The 25,366-nt window shown below is 41.6% G+C and overlaps 1 protein-coding gene and 1 long non-coding RNA gene across 2 annotated transcripts; one reads left to right on the forward strand and one right to left on the reverse strand.

The window, feature by feature from the left end:
• Positions 1–9,140: 9,140 nt before the first annotated feature.
• Positions 9,141–15,778, reverse strand: LOC133560196 (uncharacterized). Its single transcript, XR_009808400.1, has 2 exons — positions 15,458–15,778; positions 9,141–9,766 (listed from the first exon to the last, which is right to left on the reverse strand). It is a non-coding gene; the product is annotated as an uncharacterized LOC133560196 (long non-coding RNA).
• On the forward strand, positions 15,038–18,059 carry LOC133560195 (histone H2A.Z). Its single transcript, XM_061912423.1, has 5 exons — positions 15,038–15,185; positions 15,479–15,556; positions 15,669–15,782; positions 17,321–17,450; positions 17,525–18,059. Exons 1-5 carry the CDS (start codon positions 15,183–15,185, stop codon positions 17,584–17,586), a joined length of 387 nt encoding a protein of 128 aa, XP_061768407.1. The 5' UTR covers positions 15,038–15,182; the 3' UTR covers positions 17,587–18,059.
• Positions 18,060–25,366: the final 7,307 nt, after the last annotated feature.

The following is a 25,366-nucleotide window of genomic DNA, read 5'->3' on the forward strand; positions in this document are numbered from 1 at the left end:
GTGAGGGCATGTGTTAAACGTACTCTGAGCATACAGCTTCAGGAGGTGCGCCCGTAGCGCCTCCCTTTTGGCCTCTGTAGCTGGCATGGGGAGCGTAGTAGGTGTGACTGGAGGCTCTGCGCGTCGGGGGCAGTTACATGGCTCCGAGGTCGCCAGGTTGACCTCACCCAGAGTTGGGAACTTGTCAGATATCATGCCGAGATCCACGCAGGCTGTGCGAGACAGAAATATGCGGTCTGAGGTGTCGGTCACATATGCGATCTGGCGCGTTTCCAGCTTCCGGGCGTCGCTGCTGCTGCCGGCGAATCTGATGATGGCGGCCCCAAAGATGCGTATACCTTCATTGTTCGCGGCTCTCATGGTCATTGATACAGGGATGAGGTCGTCTGTGCTCAGACCTAGTTGCTGGGCGACCTTGAAGCCGATCAGACAGCTCTGGCACCCTGTGTCAGCCATGGCGGGTAGGGTTACAGCGCGGGTGTGCTTTCGAAGGTCAAGTCCCAGCGCTTTGTAATTTTCACGCTCGATGGCGAGGGTCAGGCGGATGTATGGCTGTGGGTTGGATGGGCGTTTCGTCCACTTGTCGCACATATCATCATAAAGGTGGTGGGCCAAGGGCAGTGTGCAGATCTTGTCGTGGGCACTGTCCATTGTGAGTGTGCACAGTTCTACGTGCGCTGCTGTCTGTTGTTTCTCGCGCGCCCCATAAGCCTCTGCTGGTGGGGGTCTGGATGGGCGGCCGCCCAGACAGACTCTGTCGAGGTGATTTTGCCAATTGCATTTCTTGCACGTCTTGCCATATGCAGGGCATTCAGCGCGCCGGACGCGCCACTGCGGTGTCTTGCCATGACCTGTTCCACCACAATAGACACAGGGCTCCTCAGGTTTCGTTTTAGTTTTTTCTGCCCTTTGGCCCCCTTTGCTGCGGACGTCTTGCTGTTTCCCTCGCCGATATGAACTGCTGATCGAGTCTGTATTTTGGGTGTCAAGCAGGCGTGAGGCTGAGCGCTTCCCTGATTCTTTAGCTTCAATGTACTCTACCATGTCTTTTAATGGCATATTTTGATTTTTCTCGCCCAATAAATCCAGCTGTATCTCTTGGTCTGCTATGCCCTGAGCGATCACATCACGCAGTATTTCCTCTGTGAAATTATTCATTTGGCCACAGTCCTCTTTTGTGCATTTCAGTTCGTATTTGCATGTGCCAGCCTGCCCCTTTAAACGAGCGTGGAATGACCTCGTGTCCCTGCCGCATGTTGGATAGGGCCACCCTGGCCACCATGATGTTTTCTGCACGGACGGCGAGTGCTTTCATAGCCAAAAGAACATCCTTTTCATCACTATCCACGAGGCTTTTGCCAGCTGCGCGAGTGAGGTCTTTTCTTAGCTCCTCCTCGCAGCACTCGAGTAGCTGCGTGACTACGTCAGAACCGGTTAATTTGGTTCCTCTTTTGTATTCGTCCCATCGGGTTAAGAAATATGACCACGTCTCGGCCGTTCCCGCCAACGCGATCGAGGGTCGCTTGAGCTTCTCTACCTTAGCATTCATGTGTGGCTCCCTGGGGGCTGCAGTGTGTGTGGTCGCATGGAGGTTCAGCATCGCCACCACCACTGCCGCGACTTCGTGCCGAGCCGTGTGTTCACAGTTTGCGATAGGGCAACGTACCTCCATTGTTGTTTTACTGGTTTGCGTTTCACCTTCTTTGTCTTGATGACTCACTCACTCTTCGGTCAATGGCGTGAATGCATTCGCCGCTCGCTCATGCGTTGTTTGCATTCCGATGTCGGCAAACTCCGTTTGATAAAGTCCACATGTTTTGTTATAAATAAGAACGGTCTTCCATTTGTTCACATTGCTTTAATAAATTATAGCAGTGAAATACAATAACAAAACATGTTATCAACGTATTCCTAAGTGCCGTCTGGCATAACTTCAACACGTCATCCACTTCCTGTTTGCGTGTGTGTCACAATGATAGTACCGTGTTGCAACATTCTCTATTTGTAGTACAACAAAGCTAAGAAGACGTTTTTACCTATATTACACACATTATGTGCCCTGCGATGAGCTGCGACTTGTCCAGGGTGTACTCAGCCTTCCGCCCGATTGTAGCTGAGATAGGCGCCAGCGCCCCCGCGACCCCAAAAGGGAATAGGCGGTAGAAAGTGGATGGATGGATGGATAGACACACATTATGTATATATATATATATATATATATATATATATATATATATATATATATATCTACATATATATATATATATATATATATATATATATATACGTATATATATATATATATATATATATATATATCTACATATATATATATATATATATATATATATATATATATGTTCAATTGTGAATTGATTTGAATCGAGAAGTGATCTATATACATTGAGCCACATTTGACTAACTGCACTAGAGCAAGCCCGGTCACAGGCAATTACAGAGCCTGCTAGCCTGGGTATGGAGTCAGTTAAGTTAGAACTAGCCAGCGCCAGGCTGGATGATCCCTGTACACATAGCAATTGTCGTAGAATAATACACAACTCACAAAATGTTTTTTCTACTGTGTCTATGACTACGTCAGAGTTAGACATGCGTTCTACTGAGGTGGCAAATTATGATGCGTTCAGTTTATCGCAGCGCCAAGTAGACAATCTGAAAATTCCCGTCATATCAATTCCTAGATATGGTCGTAATTATTTTAAGTACACTGCGCATAATAAACGCAACATTATTAATATTGCTACTACGGATCATTTTATCAACAACTCCTTAAAACAGCCCACTACCTATAATATGGGCTTTCTAAACATCAGATCTTTGTCTCCCAAAACGTTATTAGTCAATGAGGTCATTAGAGACAACAACCTTAACGTCATCGGTCTTAGCGAAACCTGGCTTAAACCAGACGACTTTTTTGCGATAAATGAGGCATCCCCTCCTAACTATACGAATGCGCATATTGCCCGTCACCTCAAAAGGGGAGGGGGTGTCGCACTAATATACAACGAAAACTTTAACTTTAGTCCTAACTTAAATAATAAATATAAATCGTTTGAGGTGCTTTCTATGAAGTCTGCCACACCTCTGCCTCTGTGCCTGGCCGTTATCTACCGCCCCCCAGGGCCCTATTCGGACTTTATTAGTGAATTCTCAGAGTTTGTTGCTGATCTAGTGACGCACGCCGATAATATAATTATAATGGGGGACTTTAATATCCATATGAATACCCCATTGGACCCACCGTGCGTGGCGCTCCAGACTATAATTGATAGCTGTGGTCTTACACAAATAATAAATGAACCGACGCATCGCAGCGGTAATACGATAGACCTAGTGCTTGTCAGAGGTATCACCGTCTCCAAAGTTATGATACTCCCGTATACTAAAGTAATGTCCGATCATTACCTTATAAAATTCGAAGTTCAGACTCATGTTCGGCAAGCTAATAATAATAATAACTGCTATAGCAGCCGCAACATTAATGCTGCCACAACGACGACTCTTGCGGACCTACTGCCCTCGGTAATGGCACCGTTCCCAAAGTATGTGGGCTCTATTGATAACCTCACTAACAACTTTAACAACGCCCTGCGCGAAACCATTGATAGTATAGCACCGCTGAAGTTAAAAAAGGCTCCAAAAAGGCGTACGCCATGGTTTACTGAAGAAACTAGAGCTCAGAAATTATTATGTAGAAAGCTGGAACGCAAATGGCGCACGACTAAACTTGAGGTGCACCATCAAGCATGGAGTGATAGTTTAATAACTTATAAACGCATGCTTACCTTAGCTAAAACAAATTATTACTCAAATCTCATCCGCATTAATAAAAACGATCCAAAATTTTTGTTTAGTACAGTAGCATCGCTAACCCAACAAGGGACTCCTTCCAGTAGCTCCACCCATTCGGCAGATGACTTTATGAAGTTCTTTAATAAGAAAATTTAACTTATTAGAAAGGAGATTAAAGACAATGCGTCCCAGTTACAACGGGGTTATAGTAACACAGATACGATTGTATATACGGCGGATACTGCAAATATCCAAAATAGTTTCTCTCGTTTTGATGAAATAACATTAGAAGGATTGTTACAACGTGTAAATGGAATAAAACAAACAACATGTTTACTTGACCCACTTCCTGGGAAACTTATCAAGGAGCTTTTTGTATTATTAGGTCCATCAGTGCTAAATATTATAAACTTATCACTTTCCTCGGGCACTGTTCCCGTTGCATTCAAAAAAGCGGTTATTCATCCTCTCCTTAAAAGACCTAACCTCGATCCTGACCTCATGGTAAACTACCGACCGGTGTCTCACCTTCCCTTTATGTCGAAAATCCTCGAAAAAATTGTTGCAGAGCAGCTAAATGAGCACTTAGCGTTTAACAATCTATGTGAAACCTTTCAATCCGGTTTCATGGCAAATCACTCGACTGAGACAGCCCTCGCAAAATTGACTAATGATCTATTGCTAACGATGGACTCTGATGCGTCATCTATGTTGCTGCTCCTCGATCTTAGCGCTGCTTTCGATACCGTCGATCATAATATTTTATTAGAGCGTATCAAAATACGAATTGGTATGTCAGACTCAGCCCTGTCATGGTTTAACTCTTATCTTACTGATAGGATGCAGTGCGTCTCCTATAACAGTGTGACCTCGGACTATGTTAAGGTAACGTGTGGAGTTCCTCAGGGTTCGGTCCTTGGCCCTGTACTCTTCAGCATCTACATGCTGCCGCTAGGTGACGTCATACGCAAATACGGTATTAGCTTTCACTGTTATGCTGATGACACCCAACTTTACATGCCCCTAAAGCTGACCAACACGCCGGACTGTAGTCAGTTGGAAGCGTGTCTTAATGAAATTAAACAATGGATGTCCGCTAACTTTTTGCAACTTAATGCCAAAAAAACGGAAATGCTGATTATCGGTCCTGCTAGACACCGACCTCTATTTAATAATACAACTTTAAAATTTGACAACCAAATCATAAAACAAGGTGACTCTGTAAAAAATCTGGGTATTATCTTCGACCCAACTCTCTCCTTTGAGTCACACATTAAAAGCGTTACTAAAACGGCCTTCTTTCATCTCCGTAATATCGCTAAAATTCGCTCCATTCTGTCCACTAAAGACGCTGAGATCATTATCCATGCGTTTGTTACGTCTCGTCTCGATTACTGTAACGTATTATTTTCGGGTCTCCCCATGTCTAGCATTAAAAGATTACAGTTGGTACAAAATGCGGCTGCTAGACTTTTGACAAGAACAAGAAAGTTTGATCATATTACGCCTGTACTGGCTCACCTGCACTGGCTTCCTGTGCACTTAAGATGTGACTTTAAGGTTTTACTACTTACGTATAAAATACTACACGGTCTAGCTCCAGCCTATCTTGCCGATTGTATTGTACCGTATGTCCCGGCAAGAAATCTGCGTTCAAAAGACTCCGGCTTATTAGTGATTCCTAGAGCTCAAAAAAAGTCTGCGGGCTATAGAGCGTTTTCCGTTCGGGCTCCAGTACTCTGGAATGCCCTCCCGGTAACAGTTCGAGATGCTACCTCAGTAGAAGCATTTAAGTCTCATCTTAAAACTCATCTGTATACTCTAGCCTTTAAATAGACCTCCTTTTTAGACCAGTTGATCTGCCGCTTCTTTTCTTTCTCCTATGTCCCCCCCTCCCTTGTGGAGGGGGTCCGGTCCGATGACCATGGATGAAGTACTGACTGTCCAGAGTCGAGACCCAGGATGGACCGCTCGTCGGGACCCAGGATGGACCGCTCGCCTGTATCGGTTGGGGACATCTCTACGCTGCTGATCCGCTTGAGATGGTTTCCTGTGGACGGGACTCTCACTGCTGTCTTGGAGCCACTATGGATTGAACTTTCACAGTATCATGTTAGACCCGCTCGACATCCATTGCTTTCGGTCCCCTAGAGGGGGGGGGTTGCCCACATCTGAGGTCCTCTCCAAGGTTTCTCATAGTCAGCATTGTCACTGGCATCCCACTGAATGTGAATTCTCCCTGCCCACTGGGTGTGAGTTTTCCTTGCCCTTTTGTGGGTCCTTCCGAGGATGTTGTAGTCGTAATGATTTGTGCAGTCCTTTGAGACATTTGTGATTTGGGGCTATATAAATAAACATTGATTGATTGATTGATATATACACATACATACTTACGTACATATACATATACATACATACATATATACATACATACATATATATATATACACATACATATACATTTATATATATATATATATATATATATATATATATATATGTATATATATATATACATATATATGTATACAAACCCCGTTTCCATATGAGTTGGGAAATTGTGTTAGATGTGAATAGAAAACGGAATACAATGATTTGCAAATCCTTTTCAACCCATATTCAATTGAATGCACTACAAAGACAAGATATTTGATGTTCAAACTGATAAACTTTATTTTTTTTGCAAATAATAATTAACTTAGAATTTCATGGCTGCAACACGTGCCAAAGTAGTTGGGAAAGGGCATGTTCACCAATGTGCTACATCACTTTTTCTTTTAACAACACTCAATAAACGTTTGGGAACTGAGGAAACTAATTGTTGAAGCTTTAAAAGTGGAATTCTTTCTCATTCTAGTTTTATGTAGAGCTTCAGTCGTAAAACAGTCCGGGGTCTCCGCTGTCCTATTTTACGCTTCATAATGCTCCACACATTTTCGATGGGAGACAGGTCTGGATTGCAGGCGGGCCAGGAAATTACCCGCACTCTTTTACTACGAAGCCACGCTGTTGGAACACGTGGATTGGCATTGTCTTGCTGAAATAAGCAGGGGCGTCCATGATAACGTTGCTTGGATGACAACATATGTTGCTCCAAAACCTGTATGTACATTTCAGCATTAATGGTGCCTTCACAGATGTGTAAGTTACCCATGCCTTGGGCCCCCATACCATCACAGATGCTGGCTTTTGAACTTTGCGCCTCTAACAATCAGAATGGTTATTTTCATCTTTGTTCTGGAGGACACCACGTCCTCTGTTTCCAAATATAATTTGAAATGTGGGCTCGTCAGACCACAGAACACTTTTCCACTTTGCATCAGTCCATCTTAGATGAGCTCGGGCCCAGCAAAGCCGGCGGCGTTTCAGGGTATTGTTGATAAATGGGTTTGGCTTTGCATAGTAGAGTTTTAACATGCACTTACAGATGTAACAACCAACTGTAGTTACTGACGGTGGTTTTATGAAGTGTCCCTGAGCCCATGTGGTGATATCCTTTACACACTGATGTGGGTTTTTGATGCAGTACCGCCTGAGTGATCAAAGGTCCGTAATATCATCGCTTACGTGCAGTGATTTATCCAGATTCTCTGAACCTTTTGATGATTTTACGGACCGTAGATGGTAAAATCCCTAAATTCCTTGCAATGGCTCGTTGAGAAATGTTGTTCTAAAACTGTTCGACAATTTGCTTACAAAGTGGTGACCCTCGCCCCATCCTTGTTTGTGAATTACTTAGCATTTCATGGAAGCTGCTTTTATACCAAATCATAGCCCCCACCTGTTCCCAATTAGCCTGCACACCTTTGGGATGTTCCAAATAAGTGTTTGATGAGCATTCCTCAGCTTTATCAGTATTTATTGCCACCCTTGCCAACTTCTTTGTAACGTGTTGCTGGCATCAAATTCTTTGGGGACGGCTTGGCGCAGTGGGAGAGTGGCCGTGCGCAACCCGAGGGTCCCTGGTTCAAGTCCCACCTAGTACCAACCTCGTTACGTCCGTTGTGTCCTGAGCAAGACACTTCACCCTTGCTCCTGATGGGTGCTGGTTGGCGCCTTGCATGGCAGCTCCCTCCATCAGTGTGTGAATGGGTAAATGTGGAAGTCGTGTCAAAGCGCTTTGAGTACCTTGAAGGTAGAAAAGCGCTATACAAGTACAACCCATTTATCATTTATCATTTATTTGCACACAAAAAAAAATGTTTATCAGTTTGAACATCAAGTATGTTGTCTTTGTAGCATATTCAACTGAATATGGGTTGAAAATGATTTGCAAATCATTGTATTCCGTTTATATTTACATCTAACACAATTTCTCAACTCATATGGAAACGGGTTTGTACATCCTGTGAGGTTTATGACCTTTATATACACACACACACACACACGCACGAACGCACGCACGCACGCACACACACACACACACACACATTCTTGTATTTGTTATCTTCAAGAGACCTCCGAAAAATGCTTACCTCTTTAGGAACACCCTTTCTAGATATATAAAGATTTGTATTTACAACACTAATGATATATACATACTATGCAAATATAAAGAAGGAAAGCTTTTAGTAATTTTTTTTTGTTAAATTTTGTGTTTGTAATTGGTTTTTAATCTTCATTATTTACTACCAGTTATTACAGTATGTCTCTATATAAATTTTTTTTATTATTTTGGCCAAAGGGGGTGCATTTCAATTTCTTACACAAACGTGTTTTTACAAGTTGGCCAGAAGGGGAACACTTCAAATTTTTACACACACTTGTTATCTCAAATGTTGACCAGAGGGGGAGCACTTTTAAAACCGAGACACCGTCAATTGGAAAAATCCCTCCTTTTTGGGACCAAACTAATTTTGATAAATTTCCCCACCAGGGGTGCAAATGAGACATTCTCTATTAGATGCGATGGTTGTCCGTATTGGGAACATGTAAACTGTCTTAACTTGTTCACTGGTCCTCAAATGGATAGTACTTTTCCTTGTTGATGTCTCAAGAAGGGTAGAAATACAAGAACGAACGAACACACACACACACAGACAGACTTCTGCATCTATTTGCATTGTCCTCACCATCCATCCTACTCTTTAGCCCTGATTTCCTCCCTTCCTCCCCTCTCAGCATCCTATTGGGCCATCTGTCAAAGTCCTGCTGAACACCCAGCATGCAACATGGGACTAATGTGGATGTAAGTTGTGTGTGTGTGTGTGTGTGTGTGGGGGGGGGGGGGGGGGGGGGGGTGTTGCAACTATACTGATATGCATTTAAAGTCCCTCAAGAGTTATGGATCACCTCATTCGGTGCACTGCTCTGGAAATTATGGCTCCCTGCTCAATTGATACTTTATTGCATTTTTTTCTTACTACAAGCAATAAAAGTGTTGATTATGGAATAGCTCTGTGCCACATGTCTCTTCATTGATACTGTTTAGGATTATTAATCAAGGCAAGATGCATGTAAATGGAAAAAGTAGTGCAACTGTCAGCATATGCAGCAAAACAATGGTTACCTAGAGTGGCCTAAGTCAGTGCCAAATATGTGTATAGAAGAGTATTTTAGTAAGACAATTCCAATTATTTGTCTACTGTGTGGTAGAAGAGTGCTGCAATGTTTTATCACCAAATGCTATGTCGCCCTCGGGTCCTTGCAGAGAGTTGTGACATCATACTTTCTCACGCTCTCTGCCCGTCCCTTCTTCCTCTAGGCTCTCCCTCTCGGTCTTTTGCATCCTCCCATGTGTGCATGGGATTTCCACTCATATTTTGTTGGATTATTGCCGAAATACACTGGATGTGCAGGCAACCTATGAGATCCCCACTCAGGCCAATTTGACTTCTGCTTCCTGCTTCACTCAAAAGACTGTATTATTGAAGTGTCCGGTAATGGCCAACATTCCCTGCACACTTCTGGAAACATTTCAGGACTCTGCCTCGTCTTGGCCCCGGCTGGGAAAGATCTGCAAATGGATCGAAAACTTTAGAGAACAAACACAGTCTTTAAAATAGACCATGAGTTGATTGACAGTGACTGAGGAAAAAAGAAAGCGAGAGGTCAAGATAGAGAGTGACTGCTGCAAGAGGGACTACCACTGAGAATGTATGGTATGTGATTCATGCTGACCAACCCAACACCAGCTGTGCATGTTGTCATGGATACATTCTCATTTAAACTAATAGCTATTTAAAGTGTATATTCCATCACTATGTACTGAGGAAATACCAACAAATCCATTATTAGTCTTTTTTTTCTTCTTCTTTTTAACCTGTTATGTCAAGCAATAATGAAGCGGTGAGGCTCAGTTGGCAGAGGAACCGTGCCAACAACTTGAGGGTTAGCGGTTCGATCCCCACTCCCACCATCCCAGTCACTGACGTTGTGTACTTGGGCAAGACACTTTGCCCACTTGATCCCAGTTCAACCTACACTGGTTTAAATGTCGCTTAAAGGTGTAGATAATGGGTTTCACTATGTAGAGTGTTTTGAGTCTGTAGAAAAAAGTGCTATATAAATATAATTCACTTCACGAAACGGAATATAATATTGTTGATATCAGATCAGATGACTTTACAAAGTAGAGGTGTAGGATACTTCTTCTGTTGCAACATTATTTGTTACGTTTTAAGATGTCTTAATTGATTTGGTGTTTGGCATTTCCAAAATAAAAAAAATAGTGATATAAACAGTAATACAGTTGGCCTACTGTCATAGAAATAACGATTTCTAAAAACATTTTTTGCCACTATTATCAATTACTCACTACTGTAACAACAACAACAGCAGCATGCAGAAAAATGAGTAAGATATGAAAATAGACATGTTTGTATATGTGTCAATTAGTGTACAATATGGATGTATGTATGTATTTGAATCCATGTGTGTATATGTATGTATTTGTGTATGTATGAATATGTGTTCACAAATGTATGTATTTGTGTGTATGTATTACAGTGCAACGGGAAAGTATTCACAGTGCTTCACTCTGTTTACATTTTTGTTACGTAATAATCTTATTCCAATACGGAATTAATTCATTTTTGTCCTCAAAATTCTACACACAATACCCGATGATAAAGTGAAAACGTTTTGTTTTTTTTGCGAATTTCTTTGCAAATATATTCAAGATAAAAAAAACTGAGAAATCAAATGTATGTAACTATTCACAGCCTTTGCCGTTAAGCTCAAAAGTAAACTATGGTGTATCTTGTTTAACTGATCAGTCTTGAGATGTTGCTACATATTAATTGGAGTCAATTTTGGTACATTCACTTGGTTGGACTTGGTTTGAAAAGGCACACAACTGCCTATATATAAGGTTCCACACTTGACGGTGCATAACAGAGCACAAACCAAGAATGAAGAAAAAAAAATGTCTGTAAACCTCTGAGACAGGATTATATCGAGGCACATATCTGGGAATCCCAATGAGCACATGACTCTTCCTAGAGCTGGCCGGCTGTCTAAACTGAGTGATTGGGGGAGAAGGGCTCTAGTCAGGGAGGTCACCAAGAACCCGAAAGTCTCTCTGTCAGAGCTACAGCATTTCTCTTTGGAAAGAGGAAAACCTTCCAGAAGCAAAAGCATCTCTGTGGAAGCCATTACTTTGTAAAAGTTTGCACCTGAAATACTCTGAGACCATTAGAAACAAAATGAACTGGTCTGATGACACGAACATTGAACTATTTGGCGTGAATGCCAGGTGTCATGTTTCGAGGAAACCAGATGCCGCTCATCACCAGGCCAATACCATCCCTACAGTGAAGCCTGGCACTTGCAGCATCATGCTGTGGGGATGGTTTCAGTGGCAGGACCTGAGTGACTATAATCAGGATAGAGAGGAAATATGAATGCAGCATTGAACAGAGATATCCTGGATGAAAACCTATTCCAGAGTGCTCCTTAACTCAGACTGGAGTTCATGTTTGAGGACCCTAAGCACACAGCCAAAATATCAAAGTAAAGGCTTCAGTCCTTGAGATGTTCAGCCATAGCCCAGACTTGAATCCGATTATTCATCTCTGCAAGGATCTAAAAATTGCTGCGCAGCAACGCTTCCCATCCAACCCGATGGAGCTTGAGAGGTGCTACAAAGAGGAAAAGGCAAAACTGTCAAAATAGGTGTGCCAAACTTGTGGCATTGTATTCAAAAATACTTGAGGCTATAATTGCTACCAAAGGTGCATCAACAAAGTATGGAGCAAAGGCTTTGAATACTTACGTTCATGTGATTTCTTTGTTTTTTATTTTTAAAGATTGTGCAAAAAATTCTAAAAGCAAAAACACTTTTATATTATTGCCATTATGGGGTATTGTGTGTAGACAAAAATTAATATTGCATTTTGGAAGAAATATGTAACATAAAATATGGAATAAGTGAAGGGCATATATATATATATATATATATATATATATATATATATAGAGAGAGAGCGAGAGAGAGAGAGCTTATATATATATATATATATATATATATATATATATATATAAGCTCTTGATATTTGTCGAGGAAAAGTCAGACGATTCTCACTTATAGTTGTATTTCTTTATTATATTAGTGTGTAAAAGTGAGTGTGAATGTGTCTATCTATCTGTGTTGGCCCTGCGATGAGGCGGCGACTTGTCCGCCCGAATGAGGCTGGTATAGGCCATAGCACCCACCGCGACCCCGAGAGGGACAAGCGGAATGAATTATGGTTGGATGGATAGAATATTTCAATGGCTTCTGAACATTGAACAGTTCCACACTGCTCTCGTGTGGCTGTCAGGAGTGTTGCAAATGATACGTTATATTTCTATAATTTTTTTCACAAGGCAGTATTGTATGTACATTGTTGATACCGTATTTCCTTGAATTGCCGCCTGGGCGCTAATTAATTTAAAACCTCTTCTCACTCCTGCGCTTACCAAAGGCATGCGGTAAAAGTAAGCATGCGCTAATTATTTTAAAACCTCTTCTCACTCTGGCACGTACCAAAGGCATGCAGTAAAAATTTTAGTGTGATGTAAGCTTGGACCTTAAATCCTACTGAAAAGCAATTAATCTTCTTCTCTTTATGCGATTTCAAATTACTGGTATTGAAATCAGCCTCCTCCATTTTGAAAATGATGACAGGGGAAGTGTCACTCGTGATGTCACGAATTTGACCAGGCGGTAATACTAAGCATGCGCTAATTATTTTGCGAAGCGAGTTGGACCTGGCAGTAATTTAAGGCAGGCGCATAATATATGCCCTGCGGCAATTCAAGGAAATATGGTAATTGCTGACTTTTGATAAAACAACGACAAAAACAGTTACATTAATCATATCTAAAGAATGTTTACATACTAAATAAAATGAATAATGTGATGTTTTACTAAAACAATAAAATAGGAAGTATAGTTACAAATTTTTGTTGATTGGTTGTGAAAATATTGGCACAAGTCAATGTCAAATATTTCACGGTGGAAGAGGGGTCACAATACAAAGGTCCTGCAGTCCTGGGTTCAATCCCAGCCTCGGGATCTTTCTGTGTGGAGTTTGCATGTTCTCCCCGTGAATGCGTGGGTTCCCTCCGGGTACTCCGGCTTCCTCCCACTTCCAAAGACATGCACCTGGGGATAGGTTGATTGGCAACATTAAATTGGCCCTAGTGTGTGAATGTGAGTGTAAAAGGCCAACTGAAATGAGATTTTCTTATTTAAACGGGGATAGCAGGTCCATTCTATGTGTCATACTTGATCATTTCGCGATATTGCCATATTTTTGCTGAAAGGATTTAGTAGAGAACATCCACGATAAAGTTCTCAACTTTCGGTGCTAAGAGAAAAGCCCTGCCTCTACCGGAAGTCGGAGACGATGACGTCACATGTTTGATGGCTCCTCACATATTCACATTGTTTTTAATGGGAGCCTCCAACAAAAAGTGTTATTCGGACCGAGAAAACGACAATTTCCCCATTAATTTGAGCGAAGATGAAAGATTCGTGTTTGAGGATATTGATAGCGACGGACTACAAAAAAAAAAAAAAAATGCGATTGCATTGGGACGGATTCCGATGTTTTTAGACACATTTACTAGGATAATTCTGGGAAATTCCTTATCTTTCTATTGTGTTGCTAGTGTTTTAGTGAGTTTAACAGTACCTGATAGTCGGAAGGGTGTCTCCACGGGTGTGTTGACGCGCAGTGTCTCAGGGGAGTGGACGGCTGCTATGGACAGCACAAGCTCAGCTTTTCTCCGGTAAGAACTGACTTTTTAACCACAATTTTGTCACCGAAACCTGCTGGTTGACATGTGGTCGGGATACATGTTGGCTTGACCACGCTCTGATCCATAGGAAGGTTTCACCTTCAGGAATTTTAAACAAGGAATCACCGTGTGTTTGTGGGGCTAAAGGCTAAACCTTCACAACTCCATCTTTCTACTGTGACTTCTCCAATATTAATTGAACAAATTTCAAAATATTCAGCAACACAGATGTCCAAAAAACTGTATAATTATGCCGTTAAAGCAGACGACTTTTAGCTGTGTGTGTGCGCAGCACTCCTACTTCCTAAAAACCCGTGACGTCTTGCGTACACGTCATCATTACACGACGTTTCGAAGCTGAAACTCCCGGGAAATTTAAAATTGTAATTTAGTAAACTAAAAAGGCCGTATCGGCATGTGTTGCAATGTTAATATTTCATCATTGATGTATAAACTATCAGACTGCGTGGTGGGTAGTAGTGGGTTTCAGTAGGCCTTTAATGTTGTCTGTCTATCTGTGTTGGCCCTGCGATGAGGTAGTGACTTGTCCAGGGTGTACCGCGCCTTCCGCCCAATTGTAGCTGCGATAGGCGCCAACGCCCCCCGCGACCACAAAAGGGAATAAGCGGTAGAAAATGGATGGATGGAAAAAAGAAAAAACTTTTTGAATCCCTTTTTTGACAATATTTCACACTATAAAAATAAATGTGCTTATTTTTTGGGCGATTTTTCTCCATCAAATTCTGCACACATCCGTAAATTGAAACTTTATGATACACAACTTTTGTTTATTACGACTCACTTAATGTTCTCCAGATACAAAAAAAATCAACGGTTCCTGTTTGTTATTGTTGGGACAGTACAAAGGACCTCCACGTTGGTACTACATTACCCATGAGGACGTGAGATGGAAAATCGTCCCCTTTTCCCGCAAAGCTCATCCTTTGTCCTTGATTGGCTGGACGCCGAGATAGGCCCCGCATAGTAAAACCTGATTGGTCGGTTTTCTCCCAGTAGTGTCCCGGATGTGTCTCGGCTATATTTACAAGGACAATTGTAGGCGGGGATTGTAGTTCAAACCATCAGTCGATGTGCTGCATTTAGCTTTTGTGCTACAGCGCCCGAACTTATTCGAAGATTTAAACATGGTAAGCGTCTCTTCTTTGCGCGGCTACTTCACTGGACCCTTTTTACGCTCAACGAAAGGCTTTGGTTTAATACTTTGCTCGCTGCACTGCGTTGCCGATGTTATAGTTGCTGGCAATCGCTGCTAGCCTAGCTTAGCATGCTAGCTAGCTAGCCTAACCCTCTCCTGCTTTGATTGTAATTGGAGTATTTAAATGTAGAATGTGTCTTACAGGGGGGCTATTAATTTTTTTAAACATTATAGTCGAGCATTATTTCGTCGGTTTGAACTCACCAACGGATGCTTGTTGTTCAGGCTGGTGGCAAGGCGGGCAAAGACTCCGGAAAGACCAAGACGAAGGCTATTTCGCGCTCACAGCGAGCTGGGCTGCAGGTTGGTTGTCGTTTTCCTCCTCTCCTCTAGTCTTCATTCAGTCAAGCTTATAATGCAACTGTGCTACCGCCAGCAAGCACCAAGGGCCCTTAACACTCTTTTGTTCCTGCAGTTCCCAGTGGGTCGTATCCACAGACATCTCAAGTCCAGAACCACCAGCCACGGCAGAGTTGGAGCCACTGCAGCTGTGTACAGTGCCGCCATTCTCGAGTACCTCACTGCTGAGGTAAGTAGTTTCTTACGAGTAAACTCTCTCTACATATCAGGGGTTTCCAACCTTTTTGAAACCAAGAGTTACTTCTTCTGTACTGATTAATGCGAAGGGCTACCAGTTTGATACACACTTAAATAAATTGCCAGAAATAGCCAATTTGCTCAATTTACCTTTAACTCTGTTATTAATAATTAATGATATTTATCTTTGTGGAAACACTGATCATCTTAATGATTTCTCACAATATATATTTTTGATGAGCTGTTTTAAATAGGTTAAAATCCAATCTGCACTTTGTTAGAATATATAACAAATTGGACCAAGCTATATTTCTAACAAAGACAAATCATTATTACTTAGACTTTCCAGAAAAAAAGTTTTAAAATAAATTCAAAATGGCATAAATTTGATTCTACAGATTTTCTAGATTTGCCAGAATAATATTTTTGAATTTTAATCATAAATTTGAAGAAATATTTCACAAATATTCTTCGTCGAAAAAACAGAAACTAAAATGAAGAATTAAATCAAAATGTATTTATTCTTTACAATAGAAAAATAAATTTACTTGAACATTGATTTAAATTGTCAGGAAGGAATTTAAAAAGTACTGTATTTTTCGGAGTATAAATCGCTCCGGAGCATAAGTCGCACCTGCCAAAAATAAAGGAAAAAAACACACATAAGTCGCACCGGAGTATAAGTCGCATTTTTGGGGGAAATTTATTTGATAACCCCCAACACCAAGAATAGACATTTGAAAGGCAATTTAAAATAGATAAAGAATAGTGAACAGGCTGAATAAGTGTACGTTATATGAGGCATAAATAACCAACTGAGAAGGTGCCTGGTATGTTAACGTAACATATGCTGGTAAGAGTCATTCCAATAACTATAACATATAGAACATGCTATGCCTTTACCAAAGAATCTGTCACTCCTAATCCATAAATCCCATGAAATCTTATACGTCTAGTCTCTTAAGTGAATGAGCTAAATAATATTATGTGACATTTTACGGTAATGTGTTAATAATTTCACACATAAATTGTTCCTAGGTATAAGTCGCACCCCCGGCCAAACTATGAAAAAAACTGACTTATTGTCCGAAAAATACGGTAAAAAGGTATATGTGTTTTGAAAATACTAAATTCATTTTTAGGGTTGTATTTTTTGTCTAAAATTGTCTCTGAAAGTAATAAGAAGCAAAGTTAAAAAAAAATATATATATCTTTAAACAAGTGAAGACAAAGTGTTTAAAATATTTTCTTGGATTTTCACATTCTATGAGTTTTGTCTCTCTTAGAATTAAAAATGTCGAGCAAAGCAAGACCAGCTTGCTAGTAAATACAATAAAAAAAAATAGAGGCATCTCACTGGTAAGTGCTGTTATTTGAGCTATTTTTAGAACAGGCCAGCAGGCTACTCATCTGGTCTTTACGGGCTACCTGGTGCCCATGGGCACCGCGTTGGTGACCCCTGCTCTATATATTTTGTCCTTCTTTTAAACTTACCTGTTCGGATATCAATAACTTTGCGTGGCTCTCAAGGTCCTGGAGTTGGCAGGAAATGCTTCCAAAGATCTTAAAGTGAAGCGCATCACTCCCCGCCACTTGCAGCTGGCAATTAGAGGAGACGAAGAATTGGATTCACTCATCAAGGCCACCATCGCCGGCGGAGGTAAGCTCCTCACCGCTTAACATCTCAGTGACATTTCATTTGTTTCCTTGACTCACCTTGATCTGTCTTTGCAGGTGTGATCCCACACATCCACAAATCTCTGATTGGAAAGAAGGGCCAGCAGAAGACCGTATAACGGGAAGTCCTCCTAGAAGTTGTGCCATCTCAGGACGACGTCTGCATCGCGTGATTTAATTGTCTTTAGCGTAGAACACCTGTAGAAGTTTGTATGGTTCCAGCTTGCATTTACTCACCTGGGGTATTTTTTTAAAAGTGGCTTCAAAGAAGCTCTTTTGTTTTTTGGTTATTTTTCCTGGTGCTGCAGTTTTGTGTTAACTTGCTTTCGTGGCATTCCCATGGTCAAAAGTGGTGTTTTAATAAAGCTCTTATTGGGCACTTGTCTTTTTCACTTCTTCATACTTAATTTGCCACTTCTTGCATTCCAGATGTCTAACTTTCTACATGATAATGTGACTGCACGTCATATTTGTAATTTCTTAATTTTAGAACCATTGGCCCAGTACAGTGAAAATGTATCGCCTTGTTGCATGATATCTGAAGGCACGTTTTGTCAACAGACTGTTGAATAAAGATTGGACTGGCACAGCATGTTGCTTAGTGCAGTATTTTTCAACCACTGGGCCGTGGCATGTTAGTGTGCCTTGAGATACAGTCTAGTCTGCTGTGGGAGATTATGTAATTTCACCTAAATGAGTTAAAAATATTTTTTGCAAACCGGTAATTATAATCTTCAAATGTGCCATTGAGTGTCTGTGCTATCTAAACCATGGCAGAGTAACTGTGAAATACTCTTCCATATCAGTAGGTGGCAGCAGGTAGTGAATTGATTTATAGACATCAGGAACATGGTTTGTCATGATCACAATATGCGGGGTGCAGGTAAAAAGGTATCTAACACTAACTAAAAAAAAGGCATCAAAGCCTAGGGATGGCTATGCAAAATGAAAATAGAACTGGCTGTAAAGTGAACAAAAACTGAATGCTGGACGACAGCAAAGACTTAGTGTGTGGAGCAGACAGCGTCCACAAAGTACATCTGAACATGACAAATAATGTCCCCACAAAGAAGGATAATGTCTGCACAACTTTAATATTCTTGATTGCGACAAAAGCAGGTACAGGGAATAGTGTTCAAGGAAGACATGAAACTGCTACAGGGAAATGCCAACAAAAGAAGAAAAGCCCCCAAAATAGAAGCGTAAGACAAAAACTAAAACACTAGACACAGGAAAACAGCAAATAAGTCAGGGTGGGATGTGACAGGTGATGACAGTACACCTACTTGGAGACAAGAGCTATAGTGATGCATGTTTGGTTATGGTTTAAAGTCATATCCGACAATTACTTTTTGTCAGTATCAGCTAATTAGTTTAATTTTTTAAGGATTTCTGCTGGTTGCGAGCCTCCGCAAAATGTGCCTCAGCTCAAAAAAACGTTGAAAAAAACTGGCTTTGTGTATACGTGACGTTAAATCTTTACCAACTACATGGAACAGCAGGATATGGTAAAGATATTTAGTAGTATACGAGTTCGCCATTGGGTCATGAGATTTCACTTGCAAATACTATAAGGGTGTCTAAAGTGTGCCATTTGCTTGAAACGCAAACATAATTTTTCAACTGTAAATATACACAAAATGTGTATTATCCTATATCACAGGCAACTTGGGGTGTTTTTAGAGCAGGGTTCCTAAACTGAAGTGACTGAAAGTAACATTTCATTGGATAATGCACGACATGAAATATACCTTTTACCATGAATAGTTTAACGTTTTCGGGTGTTACCATTTAGTGGTCAATTGTACGGAATATGTACTGTACTGTGCAATCTACTAATAAAAGTATCAATCAATCAGCTATGCAAATAACATTATTACACTTTAAATTTTCCTGAAGGAATCAATAAAGTACTATTTATCTATTGAGCACATTACAGCAAATAATCTGGATAACAGCACTACACTGTGGTTTGTTTTAACCAACAGGGATAATGATTATTTTGTCTTTTCAGTAAATCTATTTCACTCCATTGTTTTATGTAAGATTTTTTTAAAAGGTGCACTGTACACTGGCAGTTATTTCACAATACCAGAAAGAAAAACCGGATAGTCCATTTCTTCAGAGGGCACAAAAACTTTTTTTATTTTGGTACTTCTTTTGCTCAGTTTTTTCAATCAACTTTACTCCACAAATGTAATGTTTTTCTTTTATTTACATACACGGCCTGTTCATCAAATTATGTTATTTTCCATTGAATATGAATCAAACCTGTGACATCCCATTGTGGTCAAGACATCGATGCGTTGATTATACATGTCCTTTAAACCTGACTTTGAAACAACGTTGCGAAATAGTTGTATTTGTAAATTGAGTCAATGTGGATGTCTAACGTTGGATCCACGTTGTTGGTTGGGGAAATGACCAAATTTCAACAGTCACATTAACTTTACAACCTATAATTGAATAAACGTTTAAAAAGCATGTTTCAACATTCTATTTGTGTAGTAGAGTCTTGGTTAAGATATTTTCCAAATTTTAATGTCAAATTAAAGTCAGACCCTAACATTGATTAAACGTCAAAAAGCATGTTGTGCCAACGTTAGGTTTGAGCTGCTCAACGGCAGGACCTAATTCAACAATTTCTCGTTTTTTCAAAGTCTTGTGCCTGCTGAGATGACCATAAATATAACCAATTTACATCACACTTTTTAATTAGTATTAATTAAACTTGTAAAATTATCTGACCAGAAGACAAATGTTCAAAATGTGCAGGACACTTCAACAATGGGTTGTACTTGTATAGCGCTTTCCTACCTTCAAGGTACTCAAAGCGCTTTGACACTACTTCCACATTCACACACTGATGGAGGGAGCTGCCATGCAAGGCCCTAACTACGACCCATCAGGAGCAAGGGTGAAGTGTCTTGCTCAGGACACAACGGACGTGACGAGGTTGGTACTAGGTGGGCGAACAATAAACATGTTTTACAGCTATTTCTTTCGCGCATTTATATATTTTAGTTACGGAAGTTGGTGAAATGGCTAATAAAAAAGTTAGGGGTATCATATTGATATTTCGGGGGAAATTTCAGAATGAGGCCAACATGCCCAACCTCGTCACGTCCGTTGTGTCCTGAGCAAGACACTTCACCCTTGCTCCTGATGGGTGCTGGTTGGCGCCTTGCATGGCAGCTCCCTCCATCAGTGTGTGAATGTGTGTGTGAATGGGTAAATGTGGAAGTAGTGTCAAAGCGCTTTGAGTACCTTGAAGGTAGAAAAGCTCTATACAAGTACAACCCATTTATACAGGTGAAGTCAATTAAATCTAGTGTAATTTAAAAAAATAATAATAAAGTATAGAGAAGGCCAACAATACATGTATCTGTAAAAGATTATAGTGAATTTTAGCTTCATTCGGACATTTTACCAGAAAGCCCAGTATCCCAATTTTTTTTGCAGGACACTATAATGGAGAAACTGCATGGCGTGTACTGAGAAGGGGATTTGAGTAACCACTAGAGGGCAGTGTTAACCACCATTACCATCCTAATAAACTGCAGTGTCCGTGCTTAAAAAAATAGATTTACTGATCTGTCTTTTCCATGCAGTCCACTAAGGGGCGCTAATTGCACGCCCAGCGGACATTAGAGGACCTAAAACGGCCATTGAGACCACCTGACCCCCTCACCTTTTCCCAGCAAGCTTGCAGCTCCACCTAAATTAGAGACCTCTCCTGCTCGGGCCTCACAGCGAGGCAAGTGTGGGAGCGTTTGCAAGATTTACCAGTCAAACACACTGGACACTGGATTAAGACAACACACCCCCTCCCCTTCCCTCTGACGCCATGAGGTCTCCCCTTTCTCACAGAGCTTTAGAGTATTAATATCAAGGACCTATAGCGTCTATAGTATGCATTCTGCAACCACAGTCTTAAAGGCCTACTGAAATGAGATTTTCTTATTTAAACGGGAATAGCAGGTCCATTCTATGTGTCATACTTGATCATTTCGCGATATTGCCATATTTTTGCTGAAAGGATTTAGTAGAGAACATCGACGATAAAGTTGGCAACTTTTGGTCGCTAATAGAAAAGCCCTGCCTGTACCGGAAGTATGTGCGCGTGACGTCACGGGTTGCAGGGCTCCACACATATTCACATTATTTTTAACGGGAACCACCAGCAGTAAGAGCAATTCAGACCAAGAAAGCGACAATTTCCCCTTTATTTTGAGCGAGGATGAAAGATTTGTGAATTAGGATATTGATAGTGAAGGAATAGAAAGAAAGAAAAATAAAGCGACGGCTCCGGGTGACGGCAGTGTGAGCGTTTCAGATGTAATTAGACACATTTACTAGGATAATTCTGGAATATCCCTTATCTGCCTATTGTTTTAATAGTGTTTTAGTGAGATTTTAAAGATTGTAAAAGATCGTAAAGACATACCTCGAGGTCGGATGGCTGCGGTGAACACGAAGTGTCTCAGAGAGAAACCGAGGAGCCAAGCTCACAGCTGCCGCTGCTGCAGGACGACGAATAATCAAATGATGTCTCCGGTAAGATATATATCACAATTTCCCCATCCAAAAACATGCTGGTTGACGTAGAGAAAACATGTTTGCTTGACCGCCCCGCTTCACAACAAACAAAGAAACATCGGCTGTGTCTCGGTGCTAAAGACAGCTGCAATCCAGCCTTTCCACCAACAGCATTGTTTTTTATAGTCTCCATTATTAAATGAACAAATTGCAAAAGATTCAGCAACACAGATGTCCACAATACTGAGTAATTATGCGATTAAGGCAGACGACTTTTAGCCGCGAGTGGTGCAGCTGCTAATATTTCCTGACAGTCAGTGACGCCACGCGTACGCGTCATCTTTCCGCGACGTTTTCAACAAGAGTCTCGCGGGAAATTTAAAATTGCAATATAGTAAACTAAAAAGACCGTATTGGCATGTGTTGCAATGTTAATATTTCATCATTGATATATAAACTATCAGACTGCGTGGTCGGTAGTAGTGGCTTTCAGTAGGCCTTTAAACAAAGGAACAAGAAAGAAGAAATGAGAAAAAAATGGAAAAATTAGGAGAAATAAGTCATAGTGGTAGGAGAGGGCCAAACAAGTACTCTTACTAGAAAAAAGTGGTAATTTTATCAGAATAAAGTTGTATAGTTTAAATTTTGAAAAAAAAAAGAAGTAAATAAAATACATTAGTTAGATATATTTCTTTTTTCTCTAGCGACCCAAAGCACTTTACACAGTGAAAACCATTATCGACATGCAAGCTGCGTTTAAAGCTCGGAGCAAGGGTGAAGGGCCTTGCCCAAGGACACGACGGCAGTGACTAGGATGGCGGAAGCTGGAATCAAACCTGGAAACTTCAAGTTGCTAATGGCATCTACAACCAACTGAGCCTCGCCGCCCCATGTTAAATAAAACAACAAATGTAATTTTTAATCAATAAAATTAGGTTGGGGGGAAAAAACAGTCAGACTATTTTGTGAATAAAGTAAAAATATTCTAAGAAAAAGAACATCGAGGAGAAGAAAGTTGAAATATTTGGAAAATTTTAAAAACAAAAACTGGGCTTCACGGTGGGAGAGGGGTTAGTGCGTCTGCCTCACAATACAAAGGTCCTGAGTAGTCCTGGGTTCAATCCTGGGCTCGGGATCTTTCTGTGTGGAGTTTGCATGTTCTCCCCGTGACTGCGTGGGTTCCCTCCGGGTACTCCGGCTTCCTCCAAACCTCCAAAGACATGCACCTGGGGATAGATTGATTGGCAACACTAAATGGTCCCTAGTGTGTGAATGTGAGTGTGAATGTTGTCTATCTGTGTTGGCCCTGCGACTTGTCCAGGGTGTACACAACCTTCCGCCCGATTGTAGCTGAGATAGGCACCAGCGCCCCTTGCGACCCCAAAGGGAATAAGCGGTAGGAAATGGATAGATGGATGGATGGGTGGAAAAAACAAAAACTGAAAAAAAAATGGAAGAAAAAGCCAACAAGAGTAAATGGAAGCTTTTTCCACCGCAACTGATTAAAAAAATAAAAATCTAAATGTCAAATTTCAAAGTGGCTTGTGCTTGGTTTGATTTTCAGCCTCCTGTGTGTGCACTGCATGTATTTATCACAGGCAGCGTGGTGTACTCTTCCAAACCCCTTTTCCATCCTCCCCACATTCCTCACTGTGGGAAGGGGAATTCTGTGTCCACGCTTTCAAGGAGCTTTCAAGCAAAATAATGCCTGAACACGCCCTCACCTTCGTTCCTCCTCCTCCTTTTCCCTCTGTACTTTCTCCATGTGGCGTTCAAAGCAGCCGGCGGAAAAAAAAAAGTAAATTCTGCACACACCATGGTGAATTAGACGAATCCATAATAATTACCGCAAACGTATGAGTGTAGTGTTCGTGGTGGTGGGGAGGCCTTTTGTTTGGCTAAGTGCACTATGGAAGTGAGAGGGTTGGGGGGGTGGAATGGCGGCTTTTGGGGGTAAGATGGGGGAAGGGGGTCAGAATACTTCACAACAAGCCATGCGGCCCATGTTTGGCACGCTAACTTTACCGAGGCCAAACAAGACAACCAGAGGGAGGAAAGGTTTGTAAGATTAGGTGGAGTGTCTTGCAGTCCAGCGCGTGGGGACTCCCAGGCTTCAGTAGCTTTATCGAGGAAAACCCACGCAAACAAACAGATAGTTGACTTCTACACGTGAAGCTGTGAGAGCGGCGGGGAGGAAGCCATTGGTCAGCCGAGCCACAACATTAAGTACTCCTCGTCTGCACTGGGAACAAAAGCCGCTTCCTCGCGTTACATCCCCTGGCAGGAAGTCATAAAGACAAAGACTTCCTGTAATGTTGCCAACTTGCCACCATGGAGCAGGCAGCGCGGCTCCTGTCGAAGCCCTAAACACGCTTTTGGGAATGGTGTCCAAAGTGTGGCCCGGGAACCATTTTGGACCGCTGCTTGTTTTGAAAATAAATTGACCCATATTGGATTGGTTCGGTGGCAGAGGGGTTAGTGTGTCTGCCTCACAATACGAAGTTCCTGCAGTCCTGGGTTCAAATCCAGGCTCGGGATCTTTCTGTGTGGAGTTTGCATGTTCTCCCCGTGAATGCGTGGGTTCCCTCCGGGTACTCCGGCTTCCTCCCACCTCCAAAGACATGCACCTGGGGATAGGTTGATTGGCAACACTAAATTGGCCCTAGTGTGTGAATGTGAGTGTGAATGTTGTCTGTCTATCTGTGTTGGCCCTGCGATGAGGTGGCGACTTGTCCAGGGTGTACCCTGCCTTCCGCCCGATTGTAGCTGAGATAGGCACCAGCGCCCCTCGCGACCCCGAAAGGGAATAAGCGGTAGAAAATGGATGGATGGATGGATGGATTGGTTTAGCACCGTTAATGTGAAAAAATATCCATCCATCCATCCATTTTCGACCGCTTATTCCCTTTGGGGTCGCTTGTGCCTATCTCAGCTACAATCGGGCGTAAGGCGGGGTACACCCTGGAGAAGTCGCCACTTCATCGCAGGGCCAACACAGATAGACAGACAACATTCACACTCACATTCACACACTAGGGCCAATTTAGTGTTGCCAATCAACCTATCCCCAGGTGCATGTCTTTGGAGGTGGGAGGAAGCCGGAGCACCCGGAGGGAACCCAAGCATTCACGGGGAGAACATGCAAACTCCACACAGAAAGAGACTGGCCTCAAGACACCTGTGGACACACCCCTCCGACTATCAGGTACTATTTAATCTCACTAAAACACTAGCAACACAATAGAAAGATAAGGGATTTCCCAGAATTATCCTAGTAAATGTGTCTAAAAACATCTGAATCCGTCCCAAGGCAATCGCCTTTTTTTTTAACTTTATTTTTTTTCTAGTCCTGCGCTATCA

The sequence above is a fragment of the Nerophis ophidion genome, linkage group LG10 (assembly GCF_033978795.1).
Source record: "Nerophis ophidion isolate RoL-2023_Sa linkage group LG10, RoL_Noph_v1.0, whole genome shotgun sequence".
In the NCBI taxonomy this organism is placed as follows: Eukaryota; Metazoa; Chordata; class Actinopteri; order Syngnathiformes; family Syngnathidae; genus Nerophis; species Nerophis ophidion.